Here is a 22,216-nt window from a genome sequence, read left to right on the forward strand (position 1 = left end):
TGTAAGATATCATGGAGCTGCTCATCTGATAAAGGGGTCTCAGAACACTCTAAGCAGTAACAGCACACAAGTACAGTCGCTGATCACCATAAATACAAAAGACAGAGGAAGAGAGTTATGAGATTCAACCTACACAAAGTAGGAATTATAAATTAAAGTCTGAGAGCAAAAAGTGTAACTTCCAATATGTATAAAAATTAAAGTCTGAGAGCAAAAAGTGTAACTTCCAATATGTATAAATGGACAAAGTAGAAGTGGGTGAAGTAAAACATTAGGAAATAGGTGCAACAGGCTGCATTTGAGTGCCCCATGCTGAAGTCCACATGTTATTGCCTGTTTGTGGGTCCCCCCAATATCATCTGAGCAAGGCAGATACCAGCAGCTAAAATGGAATTTTGTCCCTTAGTCAGAGGCACATCATGTGGTTTCAGCTTTGTATAATTTTACAGAAAAGGAAATTCTTAGCATCAAAGGGACAAAGGGACAGTCTCATTTGCACTCCACAACAGCTTATCTGCTGGAGAACCTCAATTGAAAATATCCCTCCATGAACTCTCAGCACAAACCAACAGCAAAGTCAAGGCCATGATGAGACCCAAGAGTGGCAGGAGAAATGGCTGGTGGTGCCATACCCTACATTTCAAACATTAGTAGAGAATCCAGGAATATGATTTGCATATGAAATATTTTCTAGTAAATATGACTGCTGGCATCAACTAAACCCTTTATGATTTCTTCATCCTCTCCTTCAACTGAAGTGTAAATGGCAAGTGATAACTAAGCCATTACCAAATGAATACATTCAAGACCCTCTTAATTGTGAAATAACTGCAGTTAAATCCTGAGAATTTTCTCTCAGAAAAAACAGACATCAATCCAGCTGTGGAGGTTACAAAACAGCTTCAAAACAACCTTATTTTTGATTGCAGACACAGAAATAAGTGCACTGACTAGTGGAAATGCCACAAAAGTGCACATGATGAATCTTTCTCACTACCAGCAAAGAAAAATCCTCTACTAAACACTTGGCTGGTCAAGCCTGATGTACCAGTGTAGAATTATTAAGTTTGCACCCCATTTCAAAATCATGGAGTAGCTCAGTTCCTTCCAGTAATGATTAAGTCACGATGTGCTCCAGTTGCCATCACCTGGAGAGAGAACAGCTCTTCCCTGGGACATGCCAAAGTCCTGGAGTTCACTGCCCAAACCCCATCTAAGATTCCCAAAAAAGAACCCTAAGTTTCTCACTTATATTGAAAACTGAGCAGGTTATGATGATGGAAAGCCTGTTCAAGGTTGTTTTCTCAGTCCCCTGTCCCCCTAGCAGAAGGCAGAGTTCATGAAGTGTCCCAGCTCCTGCAAGGGACACCATCCTGTTCACTTGGGCTGCACATGAGCATTGGTTGAAATATTTAATCCAGCAACCCTAAACTTTGTACGACAGCTGGAATATGTGCAATTAACTCAAAACCCTCCGAAGTAAAATTTAACTTCTGTAACATGGGGCTGGTTCAGTGACACTGCTGCTGGGTCATGTGGGCATTTGGCTCCTTGGCAGGCAGCAGCAGTGAGCAGCAGGCACTGGCTCATTCAAAGGACATGGCTGCCTTCCTCTCCAACCTGGTGAGTGCCTGCTCTCATCTCCTCTGGCTTACAAAGGACAAAAATAACATAATCCTAGAGATTCAGGTTCTTTAAAGATTTTAAATTCCTTTGTTACAGAGACCATCTTTCCTTTCTGTGTTTAAACATCACAAAGAGCAATGGGCTTGGGTCCATGAAGATCATGTTGCATTGTCTTTTCTATATGACAAAATAAAATGAAATTGAAATTAAATGAAATTAAATGAAATGAAATTAAAATTTAACAACAGCTCTGGCTCTTCCACCACTATGATACTTTACTTTGTCTTCTAAGTTACTGAAAACAATACTAAACGTTAAGCACTCTGATTACTTCCCAAAATAATGAATATAGTAATGGTACAGCAAAAGGCTCAGAAATCATGACATAAATTTTTAAATAAATTACTTTCTTTGCTTTATCAAAAATAATTCATAAAATCCATCAGGAGTTTCCATAATCTTTCAAAGGGAAGAAGTGGCATGTATCATCATACATTATGGTTTGGTGTACATTGGTTGCTGACCATGGCACACAGGGAAAATGATTCCCTCTTCTCCATGCCCAGGTCTGACACCTTTATCCAGCCAACCTGTCAGCAGGCACACAGTGAGAGCTGTACTATCAGGAACAACTTTTCAAACTCCTTTTCCTTCTTGCAAGCAGAGTGATGGGTTATCTATCACCTTACACCCATGCTATTTGCTCTGGCACTGTGGCTGATGGCTGTGCTTTGGCAGCAGATTAGAGGAATTTTGAAAAATGTTTGAATTCAAAAGGATCTGAAGTGATCAAAGAGGAAGTGTAGCTACAAAATCTCTGGCCTTGCACAAACTAGAGTAGTGAGGAGCTGATGGAGATTTTATTTCTGCTTTGCAGGTTCAGTTCCGGGGCCTACTTCAAATGATCTTAGTGCTGGGAATTGGGGGCAGTTTCCCATATGGATTCCATATTTCTGTCATCAACTATCCTTCTGTGGTAAGTAGCCATTCTCTGAGGCTGAAACACAAAGGTGAGAGCCTCTGTTCTCCCATAATCCCAAATTTACTGAGCACTCAGCTGATGTGTCTGGGCCTTTTCTTTGGCTGACAGTAACACCATGTGTAGAGAATTTTCCCTCCTTAAAAGAGCTGGACAGCATTTTCTATTTGAAATAAGCTCTTGCCATGTGGTGTACAAGCCTCCAAAGGAGGGCACAAGCTGAGCTCTCAGTGTTCTCACCAGGAAGCTCCTGACTGATACAGCTCTGAAGAATTTGCAGTGTGACCTCAGTTAACTTGTTTTACTAAAAAAGTCTCAAAGTAAGTCTAATATGAGAACCACAGGCTTGACCTGAAGTACAACAACCAGATGTGAAGGGTTCTGGTTATCCAGACCCATCATCCAGGTAAATGTTGTTTTCTTTTCCAGCACATCAGGAAGTTTATCAATGAAACCTGGATAGATCGCCACGGCTCTGCCCTCCACCCTGACACAGTCATGCTGCTGTGGTCCTTCATTGTGTCTGTCTATGGCATAGGAGGGTTCCTGGGCAGCCTCTGCTGTGGCTACCTGACTACAAAATACAGGAAGTAAGTGTTGCTTGTAACAGCTCAGCAGTCAGAAAGCACAGGGAAATACCAAGGGGACAAATAAATCCCTTATTTTTTGTTGAAGCAGCCCTGTTGAAGACAATTGGTTTGGTTTCCTGGCACATCCACTTTTTCCAAGCACCCTTCTGTCCTCTTTATCTGCCCTCCCCAGGGAACTGTGCTCTGTGTGGGCTGCAGTCACCAGCACATCACCAGATCAGTGCCTCTGGCAGCAGTGGCACAGGGTCACATTCTCCCCAGGGTCCCCTCTCATTCTCATAAAGATCTCCCAAGATTTACCAACCCCGATGAAGGAGCTGTGTGTCTTGTGTTGTAACACACTATGTGCAGTTACTCAAACACCTGGAAAATATCCTTATGTGACAAAGAAGAGTCAGATTTCTATTTAAATGCACTCATTGTGGGGTGGTGACATGACATTAAATATTCAGATCTGCTCTAGTGAAAGTATGGAGAGAGGAGAAAAACAATTGCTTGTAATTTGACTGTAAGATATAATCAGCACCAAAACAAATGTCCAAGAGACATCTCTGTTCCTGACAACCCATTTTACTGAAAGCTAGCTCCAAACTCTCTTTGCCACTGGACAAAGGAAGGATCCCTCACCAGTGTGGTCTGTTCTTGGTGCCTTGTGTGTAACACCACTAATTTCATTTGCAGAGGAATTGGCAAACATATCTTCTTGGTGTGACCCACTTAAAGATCTGCTCCACAGCACACTGATCCAGGGGCCCCTCATTTGGGTCTCAACAAACCATCTTAACCTGCCTGCAATTGTGTTCTTTCCTGACAGGTAAGTGCCCCCAAGAAATTTCTTGTGGGACACTGCCTCATCCCACACACTGAGAGTCTCCCAAGGCTGCAAACAGGACCCTGCACCTCTCCCATGGGTTATTTAACACTTGGCAGCCCAACTGCTGAATCACAGCCTGAACACAGGGTCTCTGTGATCCTCAGTGTGTGCAAGGGGGCTCTGGTCTAACAAATGTCACAGCAAAACATCTGAGTGCAAAAGACTTGGAGCCTGAGACAGCAGGGTGGTGAACACAGCAGCCTGTGATTCTCACTGAGGGATTTTTGAAATGAAATGTCCTCTAAAAACTCTGTCTGCCATCTCAGAGACCCCATTTAGCCAAGAGTGTTTTTGGTATGGGACCCATGGACTCAGACTATTTCTGGGAAAAACCTGACATTTTATAAAGACTTATAGCCATTTCAAAACCTTGCTGACAAACTGGGCCACTCCTTCCATCTTTTTCCCTATTTGTACTGTGGAAATGCTGACAAACTGTTTAAATTCTAACCTAAAAAAAATTTATTAATTCAAATCTAAAAGATCCTAAAGTTTTAAAGAACCATTTTGACTATCCTAAGTTGAAATTATTTCAGCCATTCCTCAAAACAGTAGGAATGGCTGTACCACACTTCCTGTCACAGCAAGAGTAGTAAAAAGAGTACAAGAGGTTCTCACTAAATTCTCAAGGTCTTTTTTTCTTTTTTTTTTCAGGAAAAAGTGCCAAATGTTCACCAACCTGATCATGTTGGTAGCTGCACTTTTCATGGCCCTCAGCAGAACAGCCAAATCCTTTGAGATGATTCTGGTTGGGCGCTTTCTCTATGGCATTGGTGCAGGTATGTCACCAAGGCCTGCAAGGCTGACCTGAAATATTATAATTACCTGAAATAATTACCTGAAAGAACAAAAGATCCAACTACTCTGAAATGTTTCTCACAGAAGTCAGTAGACAGACACACACTGCAGAATTTTTCCCCAGAGGTTATATTCCATTGTCATCATTACCAGATTTTCTTTGTCACCAATTCTGGGATCAAAATCCCCCTGTGCATTTCCAGATACAAAGTAAATTTTCTTTCTGAAACATCTTTCTCTCTTCCTGGCTCTCACACTGAAGTGCACCTCTATAATTAACTCCTGACACTTATAGTTGTAAGAAAAATAGCACTACTCCCAGGGAAACCTGGTAAACCCCATAAGGGAATTCTCCTTAAACCAGTATTGGCCACCAGAGGCAACTGCAACGAAAAAACAAAACTGTCCAACTGTCCTGGGCTTGTCTCTGCAGCCATCCTTGAAGAATGGTTTTTAAAGCAAATAAAACCAGACACAATAAAAGTGAAAGTATCTTCTCTTTTGCAAGAATTTTTAACCTAAATAGCAGAGTGAATGGAAAAAATGTGAGATAGGATGGTCAAAAAAGTTCATATTTTCTAAATATTTCAACTGTTATTTATCCTCTTGTATGTTCAAGGTTTTTCTCTCAACATACACCCTCAGTATGTAGGAGAGATTTCACCCAAGAAGTTGCGTGGTTTTACCAACGCCACTGTTGCTGTTTTTCTGACCCTGGGAAAGCTCACAGGACAGCTTGTTGGACTGCGGTAAATTCTCCAGTTTTTCTATCAGGTTACGCTCAAAGTAGAAATGTTTCTCTAACTTTATCCTCTCACCTAGTCAGTGACTGAGAAACACTCTCTTCCTCCCCAAAACATGCCTTAGCTTATGCTAGAAGAAAAATATTAATTTGAGGGAAGTATACTTTTAAATACAGAAGGCAGAAAATTATTTACTCATAATCTGATTTCTTCTTATTTCCACACTCTTTCTAGTAGGAGGCTTCCCCTTCAATATTCATTGTTCTTACATAAAAAGTCTTAGCAAATGTTTGGCTCTTGTGGCCAAGCAGTGGTCAAATGAGTCTCATCAGCTCTCTAGACATTCTACTGGGTTCTAATGATATTCAGAAAGGTTTTCAAAATATCAGATAATTCCTTTAAAATAAATTGTCAGAAATAAAACCAGCCAAATTTGTGAAATCTGCCAAATTAAAATTCAGGGGTTAACTCCAGTGAACCCTTGAATGGAATCTGAGTAATCTTTATCACTCAGAAAAACTTCCTGAACATTCATTCCATTATTTCAGCATCATTTTGTTTCACATACACTTTCCAGGGAGATTTTAGGAAGCGAAGCTTTGTGGCCATGGTTGTTAGCATCTAGTGGACTTTCAGCATTGCTTCAACTGGTTACCCTCCCATTTTTCCCTGACTCACCATCCTACCTCCTGATACAGAAGGGTAATGAGGAAGCCTGCAGGAAAGGTAGAGTGTCTGCTTTCCTCACTTCTTCCCTTCATCTGCTGTGTCCCAGGGAGAGCCTCTGCAGCAGAGGAGGCAGGGCAGGGCTGTGCTGCACAGGGCAGGGCCATGGAGCACAGGCAGCCTCACAGAGAACAGCTCAGGTACCCCTGGCAATGTCTGTGCTAACCTGATACCCCTGGCAATGCCTGTGCTAACCTGGTACCCCTGGTACCCCTGGCAATGTCTGTGCTAACCTGGTACCCCTGGCAATGCCTGTGCTCACCTGGTACCCCTGGTACCCCTGGCAATGCCTGTGCTCACCTGGTACCCCTGGTACCCCTGGCAATGTCTGTGCTAACCTGATACCCCTGGCAATGCCTGTGCTAACCTGGTACCCCTGGTACCCCTGGCAATGCCTGTGCTAACCTGGTACCCCTGGTACCCCTGGCAATGCCTGTGTTAACCTCACTCAGCCCATGAAGACAAGAAACACAGATGTATATCAGCACATCTAACATTTCCCACCTTGGTGGGCACTGCCTTATTTCTTTAAAGGAAATTGTTCAGGCAGCTGTCTTTTTTTGTATTGTTAAATAAAAAGTACTCAAATGTTTATTTTGTTTACAGTTAAGTAAACTCCACATCAGAAAGCTGTGCTATACTGGCAACCAGACAGACAAAATCCTTCAAATTGCTCACTGCCCCTGCAGCAACCAGATGGCAGAAGCAGCACCAGCACCTACTCAAACGGACAGGCAGCCTAAAGGGTTTAATGCATGTGGAAACCCAGGGAATATTTCTGTGTCTGCTCTGGGGTGCCCTGACTTTGACCCTCATTCATGGAGAAAGTTTCCCAGACTTCAAGATAGACCAGAATCCACAAAAGTGTGAAAGAGATTATAGAGACTAGTGTAGGTGTGTCACTTGGTGAGAAATTGAGGTTTTGGGATTTTTAGTATGCTGTGGATGAAAGCAAGATGGAGGGCACAGGGTGTCATCCTGGGTTTCTTCTTCATGCTTCTTCTTCCTTTTTCATGGGTTTGGGTGGCATTTTGTAATGGGGCAGAAAAGTCCCCATTGCAGCTCTTTGGGACCAGTTATTGGGTTAAAAGGGAAAATAATCCAGGTGTCAGCTCTTAATTGGACAGTTCAGTCTTAAAAGACTTTGTACCAAGAGATTGTTGGCCATTTTGTACCTTCTAATGGAAAGCTGCTGAACTCACAGCAGTGAGACTGTTTTACTGATAAGAAACAATAAACACCTGAGTCCCAACATGAACTACTGTCTCAAGTGCCTTCAATCCAGACCCAGAGAAACCAATGACTGAAACCCCCACAAATGCAACTGCTCCTGAAGGAGTTATCGTGGTAGGATAATCCACTTCCCTCTCTGTCCCCTGCAGCCATCAGGAAGCTCTGGGGGGAAGGAGACCACCAGGCAGAAATTGATGACATTATGAAGGAGAAGGGCGCCGTGGCGAGCACCAAAACCTTGCGTGTCCTTGAAGTGCTGAAAGAGCGATCCCTGCGCTGGCAGCTCTACATCCTGCTGATTGTCATGACCACGCTGCAGCTCTGTGGCATAAATGCAGTTGAGTGCTCTCCTCATGCCCAGGACAAGAGAGGCAGCCCAAGAAACCTCTCAATGTTATTAAACTAGCTTAGAATTGTATCTCAAATCCAACACCTTTTTCACAGGTTTATTTCCTCTTTGCGCTTTTCAGATCTACTTCTATTCTTTTGAAGTATTCCACACAGCCAAGTTTGAAGAATACCTGATCCCATACGTGTCCCTGGGAGTTGGGCTGTGTGAGTGCCTGTCCTCCATACTGTGCGTAAGTCTCTTCAGATTTGACTTTGAAGGAAAAATTTTATGTGGTCAACAACTGTGCTTTTCCTTTCTTATAACTGGGCTCAGAGAAATTTTGCATAACCTAAGCCACATCTTCCTGCTTCTGCAAAACCACAGGCAGGATACAAAGAAGTTTTCCCCCAAAATTATTTGCACAAGTGTGTGTCTTTAGACTCACTTTTTTCTACAAAATAATAATCTTCTGATGTTCTGGATTAGATGTGTATACATATGTGTGGACAATTAGACATATGCCAGCATGCAAATGTCTAATAACAGCTTAGGATTGACTAATAAACACAGCTTAATAATAATGAATTCATTTTGAAAAAAATAATCAAATTCATTAGGAACTAAGAGACTGTCAAATGACACTGATTTATGGCTATTATTTAGACAAGTCTTCTGCATAGAACACATGGAGAGGGGAGGAATGGTTTCCTTTGAGGCCTGGGGTTGGTGAGCTGTGTTTTCTGCTTTCCAGAGCACCCTCATAGACCGCTTTGGGCGGAAGGTGCTGCTCTGGGGTGGGTACCTGCTGATGTGCTCTGTGCTGGCACTGCTCACCACCACCCTGTCACTGCAGGTAAAGGGGCAGCAGCCTCCTGGCCACTTCCCCAGCCTCCCTTCCTGCTCCTAACCTGCAGGAGATGTGTAAAATCTCCAGCCAGTGGCAGGAGTACCGAGCTCTGCTGCTCTGTCCTGTGTCTGATGGTTTGGTCTCGCTGGTTTCTCACTTTCAGCATCGCTTTTTCTGGATGCATTACTTCAGTGTTATCTTGATCTTCCTGTTCGTTGTCTTCTTTGGAATTGGACCATGTGAGTACATCAGTGCTGATGCTGGGAGGAAATCTGGGGTTGAATTGGTTGGCAGAGGAAGAACTGGCCAGTGCCTTGCTAAAAAGTTCTGGAAATAAGAGAGGGAAAGGCAGACACATACAAGGGGAGACAGGAAAAGGATGTAGACCCCTCAAATTTTATTGCTGATCACATGATCTAAATAATTTAAAACAGTATCATCTTCTCCAGAGGGCAGGAGATAGAAAATTCAAAACAATTTCTAAATTAATCAGCTAAAAAGAGGATTCTGGGCATTGCCAGGTACGTTAAAGTAATCATCTTCAGTAACTTAACAAGTCAAGCTTTTGCCTACCAACATGGTCCAGGTGGAAGTGGCCACAGGAGCCAAAAGAGAGGCTGGTTCTGTAAACCCTGCACCAGTAACAGCTACAAGTGTGTGATGATGGTGTTCACAGGGGTCTCAGGTTGAGGGAGGAGACAAGGATCTGACTCCATGTTTCAGAAGGCTTGATTTATTATTTTATGATATACATATATTAAAACTATACTGAAAGAATAGAAGAAAGGATTTCATCAGAAGGCTGGCTAAGAATAGAAAAAGAAAGAATGATAACAGAGGTTTGTGGCTCGGACTCTCTGTCCGAGCCAGCTGACTGTGATTGGCCATTAATTAGAAACAACTCACATAGGTTAATCAAAGGTCTACTTGTTGCATTCCACAGCAGCAGATAATCAATGTTTACATTTTGTTCTTGAGGCTTCTCAGCTTCTCAAGAGGAAAAATCTTAAAGAAAAGATTTTTCATAAAAGATGTCTGTGACACCAGTGCAATATGGAACTGCACACACCCACTGATACCAGAAAACCTATTCCAGTACCAACAAGAGAAACCTAAATTAACTGCTGGATTCCATTTCTGGAATCCAGACCTTTCACCCTCATAGCAGAGGCCACGTACCAACAGGTGACCTATTCTGTCTGTCTGTCCCCTCTGCCACTGCCACTGGGAGGAGCTCCAGCAGAAGCGAGGAAACAAATGAACCTGGTGTGTGTTTGGCTTTGCTTTTCCAGCTGGAGCCACCATATCTGTGATGGTTGAAATCTTCAGCCAGTCATACAGACCATCAGCCTTCCTGATTGTTGGCTGCATCAACTGGATGGGACTCTTTGTACTTGGGATGATTTTTCCAGTGATTGTTGTAAGTTACTCCCAGAGGATCCCTCTTCCCAGGCTCATCTATTTCTGAATGCCAACAAGGGGCAAAATAACAGCAATAAATTGCAATGATGTGCAAAGCTTAGCACTGTCCAAACACCAAACCTGCTGAGAAACCCCCAGGCTTGTCAAGGAGCAGCAATTGGACTCAGGTCCAACAAGGCCAGTGGGAATTCCTGGGTTGGTTCCTATCCTGAACTCTGTTTTGAGCACACCTTTGAATTTGAACTTCTAAGACACAGGCTTGCACTAAAGGGCGGGGAAATAGAAATTAGTTTATTATTTTCCTCACATTGTCTTGCATTTCTGCCTGCAGGATAACCTTGGACCCCTCTGCTTCCTCATCTTTTTGGGAATCCTTGTTGTATCAGCAATTTTCATCTACCTGTATCTTCCTGAGACCAAGGGAAAATCAATCATGGAAATAAAAGCAGAATTCAACAAGCTGAACTTTGGGAAAAAAGAAACCTCTGTCACTGAAAATAACCTTCCTAAGGAACAGTTGTATTGCACCAAGCTCTGAATGTTCAGAGAAGAAATTTGCATCTCTTAGAAAAGACAGGAAACAATGTTGCAATAGAACTAAAAAGGAAACATTAAAAACAGACTGCAAGCTCTTCTGTCTCATTTGTTTTTTCTTTTTTAAGATAGATATAAAACTCATTATTCTAGAGTTACACTAAGCAGGAACCTGCTGGCAAACAGCTCAGAGTGTCAGAAATACAAAAGAATAAGTGAAATATTTTAAGAAGAACCAAGGTAAAGAATGATTAAAAATGGGAAACACAAAAGTCTAAATTGTGCTGACAGGCAGCAGAGGGAAAAGCTAAATACATGGTTTAGGTGACCCAAGATGATACAGACTAAAAATTAACACCTCAAATTCAGAAAAAAGGTTTCAACATGACAACAGAGAAAAGCATTGAAAGTGAAATTTGCTGCACAACAGTCCTGGGGATGTAATGGAAATCTCAGTGGGAAACATCCCAGTAACTCTAGGCAGGAGAAGGACCTGCTAAACTCAGATATTCTTGCATGCAAAAGAAGTGAAAGGCTGCTATAAAATAAAGCAGGCTCTGGAGAGCATCTCTGGGGTCTAAGGAACTGATTTCCAACCTGCTGCATCAACTTCTGGGAATTACATCAGATGTTTGCACAGAAGAAAGAGTTTGTTTTGGAAATGTTTTTCTTGCTATGTAAGCAAGCTGGGAATAACGACTGATTGTTGTACCCAGCAATAAAAATAGGTTGTGAAGTTCATTGGAAATAGTCTAAGTTTTTCCAAGTGACCAGTAACAAGTATAGGATGGCTTGTAACCAAACACTTTGGGTCATGCCACCTGCTTTCCCCTAACCACTGAAGAAAAAATGAATCAATATTACAAACTACAGCTCCTCTCCTTGCAGATGGAGGAGTCACTTGTGTTTGTTTTTAACACTTTGGCTTAGGAAACGTACCCTGAAAAGGCTTTTTGGAAACCAAATTTTATTTCTGGGTTTTTTTAGGGTTTTCATTATTTTCAGAGTGCATACAGGAAACACAATCCACAAACGTGGGCTGGAAATGAGCACTGACATTTCATCTCCTGACTTTTTGTTTGCTGGCTTCTTACAGCAAGGGTGCTACAGTGAAGGAACTAACTTAAAATCAACACACCCCACACAATCATGGAATGGAGGGGGTTGGAAGGGACCTTAAGGATCATCTAATTCCACCCCCTGCCATGGGCAGGGATGGCGCCATTTGGGTCAGGTTGTTCAGGGCCAGTCAACCTGACCTTGAACACAATCAGCTTCAGCACCTTCATAAAGAAGTTTTCACAATTAAAAAGTGTTTGCTTCAATTACACCATTTAGTGCAAACTGTAGAAAGCCTGGAGAAAATGGAGGGAGTAGAAAAGTTCATTACTCAGAAACTACTGGGTACAAGCACATACATCACTTTTAGCATGGAGAGATGCTCAAACCATTTATTTTATTTCCACCAGCATTTTCACCCTGCTGTCCCCACACATCTCACTGTGAACAGTCCCTACCAAACTCCATGTGATCCCTCAAAATCACTTCTCTCATGTGAGGCTGCTCCAGGCAGTGAGACTGATCCCAGCCTTGCCCTGCACTCCTCCAGTCTGGATAAAAGCTGCTCCTGTGGATTTCCTATCTCTCAGGAGTTATGACTGTTATGGAACTATTTGCACAACAAAGGAGCAAGTTGAAAACAAGCCTTCTCTGAGCATGTAGGATGCATCACCACAGTGGAAAATCAAGATTCTGATTTTAAGGCATCTTTGTGGTGACTTAGTCATGGTTCAGGAAAGGTCTGCACAACATGTGTCACTGGGGGGTTTTGTTATGGTCTGTTCCACAGAGAGAGTTTCAGACCTCACAATTGAATTATTCATGCAATTTTTAAGAAACAATTACTAGCTTGCATAAAGAGGTGCATTACAACCTGCCCTCAGCCTCTGAAACACTTGATTTTCCACAGGTTTAATGACTGGGTGTGACAGTGGTCACAGAGGTCTGAGGATGAGGGAAGAGACAAGGATCTGACTCCATGTTTCAGATGGTGTGATGGTGGTCACAAGGGTTTTGCAGGGGAAGAGAGAGGTGAGAATCTACGTTCAGAAGGCTTGATTTATTATTTTATCACATATATATTACATTATGACTATACTAAAAAGAATAGAAGGAAAAATTCTCAGAAGGCTAGCTAAGCTAAGAATAGAAAAGAATGAATAACAAAGGTCTGTGTCTCAGCAGACAGTGAGACCCAGCTCTGCTGTGAGTGGTCAGTAAATCCAAACATCCACAGAAGACCAATCACAGATCCACCTGCTGCATTCCACAGCAGCAGATAACCATTGTTTACACTTTGTTGCTGAAACTTCTCAGCTTCAGCAGGAAAAATCCTAACGAAAGGATTTTAATGAAAAGATGTCTGTGACAAGATGCCTTGATTTATTATTTTATGATATATATTATATTAAAACTATACTAAAAGAATAGAAGAAAGGATTTCATCAGAAGGCTGGCTAAGAATAGAATCAGCAGGAATGATAACAAAGGCTCTGTCTTGGACTCTCTGTCCGAGCCAGCTGACTGTGATTGGCCATTAATTAGAAACAACCACATGAGACCAATCCCAGATGCACCTGTTGCATTCCACAGCAGCAGATAACCATTGTTTACATTTTGTTCCTGAGGCCTCCCAGCTTCTCAGGAGCAAAAATCCTAAGGAAAGGATTTTTCATAAAAGATGTCTGTGACAGCTGGGCTGTCTCCAAACACGAGGGCTCACTTTGGAGGCTTTGGTTTCCAGAGTGCAGAGCTGGGTTCCCTCCCAGGCTGTGTTAGCAGCTGCAGATGGCACAGCCAGCCTCCCCCTCCTGGGACACTGCCACCCTCCCAGTGCACCTGCTGGAGGTAGCACTGACTATTCAGAGGCTCCTGAGGTGCTCACTGGCACACTGGGCTGGGCCAGCTTGTGGTGAGTTAGAAATAAAGCTGAGAACAAGGTGAGCTGAAAAAAAACCTGCTTGTGATCCAAAGATGCCTAAATTCATTGTTAACACAAATATATCAAGGCTACAGTCCCAGAATTTTTTGTAGGGGAGCTCACCCAACAATTCTCAAAAGCATTGGGCAAACCAGCACAGGTAAGTCCATTTGCTGAAATGTTTTCCTTCTTTAGCCAGCTGTGCCTATGCAATGAGCTGTTTCTGAGTGATCCTTGATGAACTAATATAGCTAATGACTCACCAGTACTTGCAGTCTTCTCTCTGGGAGAATATCAAATACCTGTTCACTGTGGCTTAGTTTTGTTGAGGTCTCAAAACCCTGGAGTGTTCAAACTAAATTTGTGTGGGATTATATTGCATGTATTTATCTGTAGATGAGGACACTGGATGATGTGGGGATGTGTCCACAGGTACCTGTGAATACCTCTCAAGAACCTGAAAAGCAAATCTCAGCCTCCACTTCCTTGCTGAGAGCTATTGAATAAATGCCTGTTATTTACCAAACTGCCAGGAGCCTAGTGGTTACAGTTGAAGCACAAAAATTATTTATTCAGCTTGCTTGGACATCTGGCAAAAATATCTCTGTGGCATCCTGCTATTTGTAATCAAAATGGCAGAGTAAAAGCTGCCTGCTGGTTTCACTACCAGACTGGAGGGGTTTTACTTGCCAAAACATGGCAGATAAAATGTGGCAGTGTGCTACTGAGGTGAGGCCCTGAAACACTGGTATTGAGGGGCTGATAAGGATTTATAAGGCTGTTCTTTCCTTAATGCTGACTGGCCACCAGACACTGTATCAGTTGCTTACTGAAGGTTGTAGAATATGAAAAACCAAAAGAAAACTTCTCTACAGAGCTGTAAACTTCCTACCATGAGCTGTACCTCAGCAGTAGCTTTAGTGAATTGGCTGTGGATCTGTAGCTGCTTGTTTAAGCACCCTTTGTGCATATTCACAGCTCATTTTCAGAAAATGCTTGCTTTGGGAGTGATGCTTTGAAACTGTGGAAAGAAGGAAGTTTTGGTGCCCACAGAAAGGGCTCTGAGGGCTCCCCAGCAAATCTTTCTCTGTGCACTGGGACACCTGAACACATTAAATTCTTACATAAAACTGATGTGTTTTATCTCTCTTTTAAAAATCCAATTTTTATCAGTCTAGCAAACAAAGACTTGTTTTGGGGGGGCAAGGGGTGTGTCTTGCATAACAGCTTCTGAATATAAAGCTAGAGGCCAGGGCTGGGATGCAGCTGGAGCAGGTTTGTGCAGCTGTGTGGAAGGGATATGTAATGGGACTTAGAAATATACAGGGAATAACAAAGGGATTTTTCTGAAGAGGACATACAAGCTCTTCGTGACAAAGGAGGCAATAGGAAAGGGAGAGTCTCTTAGTTATAACACAGAAAGAAGGAAAGGATTAGGGTGGGCTGGAATGCTGAGCTTTCCTCTCACAGGAAACTGTGCCATTTGGGAAAAATACTGATTTTTAATCAAATAGGGTTTTTTCCTACTGGAAGAACTGCTCTAAGAAGAGAATAATGCTGATTAATGTCTCAATTTGATTTTTTTTTTTTTAAAGGTGATAACCTGCTTCCTGGGTAGGAGTTAAAGGCATGGATGTACCTACACTTGGCACAAAGTCAAGAGCACGTGGTGTCCAGACAGGGGAGAGCAGGGCCAGGCAAGTGGTGCCTCAGCAGGATCTCCTTGGCTGATCCTGTGCTGCTGTGGTCTGATGCACCTCACACCCAAACAAACGGTAAATGATGGCCAAGACTAATTACCCAGCCAGCTCCTGGTACTCGGGCTGCCTTGTTTTACCAAGAGGGTGAATTGCTGCTCCGCTCCAACGATGCACTGCTAATGAACGTGGGGAAGAGCAGCACAGAGGGCAGATGGGTGCCAGAGGAGCTGATCCCCACATTCCCCAGTGGGTGGATCTGACACTGTGTATTAGCAGCAGGGAAAATGGAGGGCTGGTCATTAATATTAACATAGATACTTTCTTCTGTTTTTCCTGATATCAAGAACAACAGCAGGATTAGGCTGTGTTTTGTTTAATGAGGTGCATGTTGATTTAGGCCTCTGCCGTGTCAGTTCACATTTCCCTCAGCAGGGAAGACTGCAGCAGGAGCCAGTGAGGTGCAAAATCCCTCTGGAATGCAATGGGCAGCAGGAGCATTGCACTGCCCCTTGTCCCTGACCTTCCCACAGGGCAGGGAGAGCCTGGTGGCCTGGAGGAGGTGCTGCAGGTACCGCAGGTCACTGAGCTCCTGGAGCTCCTGGACTAGGAACCCTAAAACTATGGAGTCTGTACTGGCCTTTGACACAGGAGTGAGGATCTTGGAGTAGAACACAAATCTAGACAGTAAGATGTCAAAAAAAGCCATCTTGCATATCAAAAACATGCACTTGTTTTGAGTGAAGCTTAGGTACATAAATGCCTTCCTGGATTTTTAAAACTTTTCTTAATATGGCAAAGAAAATTACATTCATTTTCTTCTTCCAACAGTATCTAGCAATACAGATCTGTCCTGACCTGGTGATGTCCTTTGGTGGCTCCACAGACCCTTGTGCTGTGTGCTTTCTCTACAGCATTGGAAAGATAGGGGAGCAGGAGAACAAGGGCTACTCCAAATTGCTTTGTGAGCTGATGAGCAAACTGCTGAAAATACCATCTGACAGGTGAGCTCATACAGCAAATTGTCTGACATGACTTTCCACAGATTGTTAGAGCTATTCATCCCAGGCTGGTCCTTTGGTGCTCTCTATTAATGTGCTGATTAAAGGCATCAAATGCCAAGTCAACTGAGCAACTCCCCAGCTAAAAAGAAAAGAGCCATTGCATGAGCTGCAATGCCAATGTCCACAAGCTGCAGAATTCCTTGGTTAAAATGATGTAGGCTCAGGCACTGTATGTACCCACAGATATCATGTGCAAAAGACCCAGTACAGACACAAGAACCTGATCACTAGGAACTCCAGAATGCAAGGAGATGGGGCATGAACAGGGCAGGGGGAAGGGAGTGCAAGCCTGGGAAGGACAAAGCCCCAGGGGAGATCTGCAGCCAGTCCTGAGCAGCCTGCAGCACTCTGCTCCCAGCTGGTAACAGTGCCTGTCTTCCCTTCCAGAGTCTACATCAGCTTCTTTGACATCAGTGCTGGCAATGTGGGCTGGAATAACAGCACCTTTGCTTGAGGTGCCCTGGGGTGATCACAGCTGATTCCTGAACCCTCACCATGCTTTGAGAACTGCAGTTCCAGAGAACTCTGGCATCTGCCCAATGCAAAAGGCACTGGTATCATAGTTGCTGCTACCACTGCTGTTTATCTTGTCTGATGCTTAAATAAAATGCAGCAGAAATCTTTTGTCTGAGACCTTCTTGTTACTCTGGGAAGAAGACCTGATGTCGCAGACATTTTTTCACAGAAATCCTTTCTTTCAGATTTCTGCGTTTTCTGGGAAGCAAGGACCTCAGAAAGAGAATGTGAACAATTGTTATCAGCTGCTGTGAAATGCAATAGGATGCACCTGTGATTGGTTCATGTTCCCATGTTTATAATTAAGGGCCAATCACAGGAGCAAACTGGGGACAGAGTCCCTGGACACAACTTTGTTATAGATTCTTTCTTGCTTTTCTATTCTTAGTTAGCTTAGCAGCCTCTGCAACTTCTCTCTTTATTCCTATTAGTATGGTAATAATGTATTATATATCATATATCAATAAATCCAGCCTTCTGATCAAGAAACAAGATTCTCGTCTTTCTCTCACCTCCAGCGACCCACTCAGGTCGCTGTAATAACCTGTAGTTGAGATGGAGGGTGCCTTCTCAAAATATTCTCAAGAGGAGCTTTTCTTTCAAAAAGTGGTTTAGTCATATATGAAGATGAACACTCCTTTTGCTTTTGCCCTGTCCTCAAGAGCCAAATTTCAAGAAGAGATAAATACATCTTGACCTGGTTTCAAGACACATTTAAGTTAATAGATGTGGAAATGTTGCACATGGACCTCCCTTCAAAAGGAGCACAGACATGATTAGCTCTGATTTAAAAGGGATGAACTGCAGTCCAGGTCCTCTTTAGGCCTAGCACTACAGGGATATCTAGCTGAGTAACAGAAAAACTTGTGCTGGGAGTCTCCCAGGCCTCAGCACAGGCAGAGGGAGTGAGTGGAAAAAACCACTGTTCACTGCTGTGCCCTCCCCTTTCCATCCACTGAACAATTTGTAGTGACAGCGAAGATTAGAGCTCAGCTCAGAAAGGGGCAGAGGCACAGCAAGCCACAGTAATTCCTAGGGACTGAAGTGGTGAATTAATCATGAAAGGAAGATTTGCATACAAATATTTATTATTTAAGCCCTTGGTCAGATAAAATCATTTGCTTCCAAAGTAAAATAAAAGACTGAGCAGAGAGGTTTCCTGAAATTCTATAGTGAAGTGTATTGTGAGTTTTTCTGGAAGAGCAAACCTTATCACACTCCCATTCTGAACTCTATTGTTAACATCCCATTGTGTCCCTACCACAGCTTTGCCTTGCAGCCACAGACTTCAAATACAGACCTGCACCTCAAACAACAAAATTGCTTTGTCGGGATAACAAATAGAAGCTGCTTTAGTCAGTCAGGGAGGCAAAAGAGAATGAAATTGCAGATGTCTCTCCTTTGAGTGGCTGCATAGCCAGGGGCTGCCACTCTGGGCCTGGCAGGCCACAGGGCAAGCACACCAGTGGTGCTGCTGCTCTCAAGCTTTCCTCCCTGCACAAGGAGAATCCCCACCACACCTCCATGCACCAAACCTAGGAGGCAGGAAGGTGAGAGGATTGAGTGGGACTATGCAATGGCAGGGAGCTGAGGATATCAGAGGGAGGAAACTTAATCAGTTCTTAGTGGCTGTTCCTAAGCACTGTTAATCACTAGAAAGGGAAGTGCTGCAGTTGTCAGTGTTATAACCTGTGTCACTCCAATGCATTCCCATCCAATGCATGACACCATCCCTTACTCCTCACTCAGGGCCGTGAGTGCTCACATCTGCAACATGTGTGGGCAAGCTTTCCAGCAGCAGCAGTGCACGACTGCTGTGTGTGCAATATCTGGGCACAGAGGGCTCCGGGCCTGATCCTCTTTAGCCTTCCTGTGAGTCATTTCGGGAGCAGAGCAGCGCTGCCGCCGCCGGGGCAGGCAAGAGCCGGGCTGGGGAGCCGTGCCCTGGCAGCCGCCTACGTGCATCGCATCACACAGCGCACACACGGCTCGGCTCTGCCGCCTCACTTCCGACAGGCACGCACCAGTTCGTTCCTAAGCAAAACAAAATTCACCTCTGCCTCTTTCCAGCAGAAAAATATGATGTGAAAATGGAGAGGCTAAGGAGCAATAGGTAATTTTTAATTTGATTGAAATACATTAGAGAGTAATTTATATGGCAGCAAGGCAGACGTTTCTGCTTACACCGAGCTAAAGCTGTACATACAGTTAAAGCAAAACCGCTACAAACGTTACTTTATTTTGGAAAAGAAAAAAATTCTCAGAGTCAGGGCAAGTACCCCTTTTTGCAAGTGCCAAGCGGGGCCTGTATCCCTCTCTGGCCCTGATCCCGCAGAAAGCAGTGGGAGCGCCACAGCGGCAGCATCACATGCGCTGATGCCAGGTTATGTATGAGCTGCCCTGAGCGCCCGGACCGCGTTCCGAGAAGGAGCCTGTAACAAACCCTCAAAAATTGTTCAGTGGCAGTAACAAAGCCAAGGAATAACGGCGGAGCGGGGGAGACCTCCGGCCGCGGGAGGGGTCAGAACCCCGCAGCCGGGGCTGCAGACGGCGGAGCCGGTGTGTGTGTGTGTGTCTGTGCGTCCGCGGCTCCGTGTGTCCCCGCCCCGCTCCCTCCCCTCCCTGCCGGGCGGGGCCGCTTCACGTCCGGGGCGGCCCCGCGCACTAAAAGCGCCGCTGACGCGTCCCCGCTCCACTGCGCTGGTCCCGCCGCTCGGTTAAGCTCCCATTGCCGGCCCCGCCGCTCCCACCGCCGCCACCATGCCCATGTTCTCCATCTACACCAATGTCTGCAAGGACGCCGTGCCCGACAACCTCTTGGGCGACCTCACCCAGCAGCTGGCCAAGGCCACGGGCAAGCCCGCGCAGGTGAGGGCGGGCGGCGGGGCGAGCACGTGCGGCGGGCCCGGCGGGAGGGGCGGCGGCGGCGCGGCCCGGGGGCACCTCCGCTCCCGCGGGGCCTGCGCCGGGCGGGCGGGCCAGCTGCGGCACAGCGCGGCGGCGGCCCCGCTGTTCCGGGAAAGGAGCCGGTGCCCGTTCCGGCCCGAGTCTCCCGATGGCCGGCCCCTGGCGGGAGCAGCAGCCCGGCCTGCGGGAGCGCGGCGCTCACGTAGCCGGGGATGTGCTGCGCCTGTGCTGGCGGTGGCGGTGCGAGCGGCGGAGCTGCGCAGCGGCGCGGAGGCAGCCGGGCAGAGGCTCGGATAGACCGAGCGCTGCGGGCAGCTCCCGCCGGCTCAGCCATCCGGCACGGCCCCTCCTGGGCCAGACCACAGGAGCCCGATAACAGCGAATCGGTGCCCGGCTCTCCGGCAGCTCCGTGATTTGGGGATGTGAGCCCCGGCACGCAGGCACAGGTTTTGGGCCCTTATCTCGCTCCGCCCCGCGCGGTGGCGCGGCTGTGGCGGGCGGGAGTGCCTGCCTGCCTGGCCGGCGGCTTTGTGCACACATAACCGCGTTCCCAAAGCTGAGAGCCGGGCCGAGGGGCCCCGCAGCCCCCAGGGCCGTGCCCCCCGTGGGGGCTGCCGCGCCGGAGCCTCCCCTGGGCCTGGGAGGTGCGCAGGGGGCAGCACTGAAGAGCTGCCTGACCCCAATACAACCGCTCTGTTGGTACCTGAAGGAGATTTTCGTCACTTCAGCCAGCCTGTAACGGAGTGTTTCCCTCCCTCCCGCAGTACATAGCTGTGCACATCATACCTGACCAGATGATGTCCTTCGGGGGCTCCACCGATCCCTGCGCGCTCTGCAGCCTCTACAGCATCGGCAAGATAGGAGGGCAGCAGAACAAGACTTACACCAAGATGCTCTGTGATCTGATCTCCAAGCACTTGCACGTATCTGCAGACAGGTAAGGCTGGGACACGGTTCAACCATATTTACCTGGCTTTCTGAAACTGCTTTGAAAAGTCTGTTTAAAAATTTAAAAGGCCAGGAATAAGTTTTGGAAAATACCAAGTGATTGCTTGCAGCGCTTTCACGTCCACATAAGAATTCAGTGCCCGCCTCTTTCCCTGGAGAGTTCAATTGTTTCGTTCTTCTGAGAGTAGGGAAAAACACCAGAGCACTGGCAAGTTGCTCAGTGTGTTTTCTGCCTCTGAGGTGTGATGTGTTGTCCTCTGGGGAGGCAAGGCGGAAGGCACGAGCAGGGAGCAGTAACAGGCTGGAGCTGAGACAGGAGTGGAGGCAGCAGGCTGTGAGCAGCTCCCTGCAGGCTGCACAGTTCAGCAGTGCCTGTGGGCAGCTGTGAGGGATGGGAAGAGCCTGGGTTGAGGGGAGACACAGAGCCAGGCCTGAGGGCGTGCTTAAGTCCCCGAGGCTGCCACTCTATGAGGGACTGCTGCCTCAGAAACAAAAGGTGCTGATCTCCAGAAATTCTAAACAAAATCTGTCTGATGTCTGGACAGTCCCTGACTGCAGAATAATTCGTATTTTAGAAAAAGTGAAAATTTGAGGACTGAGAAGTATTGACTGTTTGGAGGCGCCACCAGATTTTTGGTAAAGATGAAGCTTGATTGTTTTTTGTAGCAGAACAACAGAATTTCAACACTGTCCCTTGTTGTGTTGTCCCAACTTACATAAATGAGTTAATAAGGTTGTTATTTCCTCCTGTACCTTTTCTGCAGGGTCTACATCAACTACTTTGACATGAACGCTGCCAACGTGGGCTGGAACGGCTCCACCTTTGCATAGAGCTCTCCTGTGTGTCTGAAGAGGCTGTTCTGGACCTCCCCTCACCCTGCCCTGTAGCACAGACCACAGCACCAATGGCCCTGTGTTGCACTTTGTGCACTCTCACAGATTGATGGCTCCTTGCTAGTGTGTTTAAATATTGCTGCTTCAACATTCCTCTGTTTTCTCTGTGTAGAAAACAAATAAAGATTTAGAAGTAAGCTGTGTGGTGTGGGCTTTGGCAGGCTGGAGATGGAGTTGGGCAATTGCTGACATGTCTGTTCCACTCTGATCCTAAAGCAAACAAAAGGGATGGTTTGGGTTTGCCCGTGTTTCTTAGACACAGTATTTCACACTATGGTGGCTGGGGCTGGTTCCTGACAGTGCTCCAGTGGTTTTTACCTTGCTGTAGGTGTGTTCAGAGCTGCTTATTGCTCTGAGGTTTGTTTTTGGGTTGGGTCTGCCATTGCTGCAGTCCTTGGACCAGCCCTGTGCCTGCTGCTTCAGGGCAGCTTTCTTCTGAGGATGTGCCACCTGTGTGTGGCCAAAGGAGCAGGGAAGGAGTGCTTTTGCTCACTGAGGGGAAATATT

The 22,216-nt window shown here is 45.6% G+C and overlaps 3 protein-coding genes across 3 annotated transcripts; all 3 read left to right on the forward strand.

Annotated features, from left to right (window-relative positions):
• Window positions 1–1,599: 1,599 nt before the first annotated feature.
• LOC128945250 (solute carrier family 2, facilitated glucose transporter member 11-like) lies at window positions 1,600–10,707 on the forward strand. Its single transcript, XM_054288955.1, has 12 exons — window positions 1,600–1,623; window positions 2,504–2,602; window positions 3,035–3,195; window positions 4,724–4,848; window positions 5,487–5,616; window positions 6,188–6,336; window positions 7,719–7,906; window positions 8,040–8,150; window positions 8,652–8,753; window positions 8,911–8,986; window positions 10,040–10,167; window positions 10,501–10,707. The coding sequence occupies exons 1-12, from the start codon at window positions 1,600–1,602 to the stop codon at window positions 10,705–10,707; spliced, it is 1,500 nt and encodes a 499-aa protein (XP_054144930.1).
• Window positions 10,708–13,736: 3,029 nt separating this feature from the next.
• Window positions 13,737–16,898, forward strand: LOC128945256 (macrophage migration inhibitory factor-like). Its single transcript, XM_054288962.1, is given in 4 exon segments — window positions 13,737–13,764; window positions 13,767–13,843; window positions 16,212–16,384; window positions 16,832–16,898. Coding segments are annotated over 4 exon segments (345 nt in total).
• A 2,712-nt stretch (window positions 16,899–19,610) lies between these two features.
• LOC128945255 (macrophage migration inhibitory factor) lies at window positions 19,611–21,846 on the forward strand. Its single transcript, XM_054288961.1, has 3 exons — window positions 19,611–19,828; window positions 20,632–20,804; window positions 21,580–21,846. Exons 1-3 carry the CDS (start codon window positions 19,721–19,723, stop codon window positions 21,644–21,646), a joined length of 348 nt encoding a protein of 115 aa, XP_054144936.1. The 5' UTR covers window positions 19,611–19,720; the 3' UTR covers window positions 21,647–21,846.
• Window positions 21,847–22,216: the final 370 nt, after the last annotated feature.

The sequence above is a fragment of the Melozone crissalis genome, unplaced genomic scaffold, assembly GCF_028551555.1.
Source record: "Melozone crissalis strain CALT ecotype California unplaced genomic scaffold, PUWL_Pcris_2 ptg000063l_1, whole genome shotgun sequence".
NCBI classification, from domain to species: Eukaryota; Metazoa; Chordata; class Aves; order Passeriformes; family Passerellidae; genus Melozone; species Melozone crissalis.